General features: G+C 29.3%; 1 protein-coding gene and 1 non-coding gene across 2 annotated transcripts; one reads left to right on the top strand and one right to left on the bottom strand.

Annotated features, from left to right (window-relative positions):
• LOC107628485 (uncharacterized protein At5g01610) lies at window positions 673–2507 on the top strand. The gene is made up of 3 exons (XM_016331138.2): window positions 673–900; window positions 1526–1580; window positions 1904–2507. Exons 1-3 carry the CDS (start codon window positions 814–816, stop codon window positions 2272–2274), a joined length of 513 nt encoding a protein of 170 aa, XP_016186624.1. The 5' UTR covers window positions 673–813; the 3' UTR covers window positions 2275–2507.
• On the bottom strand, window positions 2526–2596 carry TRNAG-GCC. Its single transcript has one exon. It is a non-coding gene; the product is annotated as a tRNA-Gly (tRNA).

Genomic DNA, 2746 nt, shown 5'->3' with positions numbered 1-2746 from the left:
CATACACCAACTCAGCTTGACTTTACAAAACTCTTAATTAAAATAAAAAGAATACAAATAATAGTAACTTAATTTTAAGTCTCCACAAAACTCCTCAATTTGGATAAAATAAATTGATTATCCAAGATTTTTTTTTTTTAAGATTATTCAAGTTAACATATATTTGATTAAATTATGAACTAATAAAATTACGTAAACACTAAAAATTAATTACTAAATTAGTTATTCGTATATAATATATATTATAATATGAAAATACACTAAAAACAAGTTAAACAATAAATAATAATTTATCAAACAAAACCGGACTTTGAAATAAATAGAAAATAAAGAATAGTAAGACAAATAAGTTATAGAAAATTTTGTAAAAAATTTAAAGATTCTAAAAAATAAAAGTACTAAGTAAATTTTCGAAAAACTTCTATGGTAAATTTATAAATTAAAAAAAAAAGGCTATAATAACGCAATTCACTCTTACCTATAATTAATAATTCCATCCTTAAATTCTTAAGGACTTTATGTACGTATAAATAAATTACAAAAACTTCTTAAAGACTATTTTTGTATTTTTTATTCTTTAAAACCTATAAGTCTATAGTAAAATTTTCCATGAACATGTCGTATTTCTCAAAAAATAAAATATTAATTATACATAATTAATGATATTATTATTTGGAGCGAAAAGTCGAAAGGAAGAACGAGGAAAAAGTCGTTTCTTTCTTTCTCTGAAGGAAGGTAGAAAGAAAGGAGCAACAATAATAAAAACAGAACCTTTTTTGTTTGCGTTTGAAGAATAAGAAGAAGAAGAAGAAGATGGATGCGATAGCAGGCAAAGTTGGATCCTATTGGTTCAATCAAAAGGCCAAGGGGGAACTTAGTTCCGTTGGTAATGACATCAACGTGTGTAATTTTCTCTTTTTCTTACCAAAATTTTGCACTTTTTATTTCAATCATGATTATTTATTGTGATTATTGTTGTTGTTATTATTTTTTATGATGGAGGATCCTTCTAGGTTCTCAGAATTGGTGAAATTGTTTATTAATCTGTGAGAATTGAATTTTGTACTCCTTTTGAAATTAGTCTATTCTATCATTTTGGATCAACAACGGATTTTTATTTGATGACCCTTTATTGGATTTGGATGTCTGAAATTTTCCATTAAATTAAATCCATAGGTGTAATCATGCAGAATATTTGAGCTATAAAATCAATTTTTCAAACAATGTATTTTCTTCTGTTGTAAGTAATCAAAGTTATCTTTTACTTGTAAAAACTAAATTATGTATGATTGATTTAAATATACAAGTTATGGTTTTGAGAAATTCTGTGACTTAATTAGGTTCACGAATTAAGATTATTTTCCTCACCCGCTGTTAAAGAATGCAGCTACATCATAATTGAACATTGAGTTTTCCTTTTTAATAATCCTATTACTGTTTCCATTAGAATACAACAAATGTTTAGGATAATTTTTTTGGCTTGAAGAATGCTTAAATTGACACCTCTTTTTTCATTGATGATTAGTCACTGCAAAGCAGTATTGAAGGAGGAGCAAAATGGTTGGTTAACAAAGTAAAAGGTTTGTAACTCTTTACTTGTTTGACATTAATCATATACACTTGATAACCACCAATAGTCCAATATTTTGATTTTGATGTCTAATTCTGCACTTGTTTACAATCTGATTTTCACAAAAAGTATGTCAATTTTTTCGAGATCCTATTAGATATAAAGGTGATTCTAGTTTTCGACATCAGATGGTTCTATTTGACATAGCACTATTGGTATTCTTCAGAACATTGTTGCATAGATTTAGAATATATATGTCTACTATTCCCATTGATGCTGCAGAAATTCAATTTAAGATTCCTGATTTCTATTTTGATAACATTGCTTCCACAGGATCGGTTCAAAAGCCATTGCCGGAATTGCTAAAGGAGTATGATCTACCAAGTGGACTCTTCCCTAAAGATGCAACAAACTATGAGTTCAATCCAGAGACAGGAAAACTAGTTGTTAACATTCCTCAAGTATGTGAGGTCGGTTACAGGGATCAAACAGTCATGCGATTCTCCACCACGGTGATTGGTCAACTTGGAAAAGGAAAACTAGCTGAGATAGAGGGAATGAAGACAAAAGTAATTATCTGGGTTAAGCTTACCATGGTTTGGACCGACGAATCGAAACTCTACGTGAGTGCTGGCCTAAAGAGAACAAGGAGTAGAGAGGCATATGAGGTTATAAGAAATGGTATTTGTGTAGATAGGTTCTGAGTTACACTAGTTTACTAAAAGGGTTGAGATTATGTAAAAGAAAAAAAAAAAGCATGGTATGTTTGTTCTTGAGGATCATCTTGATTTTCTTTTACATAGATTTTTATTGTAAGTAGGTTCCAAATATAATATATATACATTTCAGATACTGCCCTTGGATGTGAGTGTTGCTGTTTGGTGAAAAACTGAAAATTCTCCTATGGTAAGTTTGTTGGGTTGGAAGGGGGAAAAAACAATAAAGAAAAAATGAATGCACCAGCCGGGAATCGAACCCGGGTCTGTACCGTGGCAGGGTACTATTCTACCACTAGACCACTGGTGCTTCTTGTTGTTAGGCTTGACATTTTAAAATTTTATTGTTTAACTAGTTTGGTGAGAAATTAACATCACTTAATTATAAATAATATTAGAACTTATCTTTTGACTAAACTAATAACTTTTTATGAATTTTGAAATCATTAACCTAATTGTT

This window comes from Arachis ipaensis, chromosome B02 (genome assembly GCF_000816755.2).
Source record: "Arachis ipaensis cultivar K30076 chromosome B02, Araip1.1, whole genome shotgun sequence".
NCBI classification, from domain to species: Eukaryota; Viridiplantae; Streptophyta; class Magnoliopsida; order Fabales; family Fabaceae; genus Arachis; species Arachis ipaensis.
The sequence above is the reverse complement of the archived record's forward strand: the minus strand, read 5'-3'. Positions and strand labels throughout refer to the sequence as shown.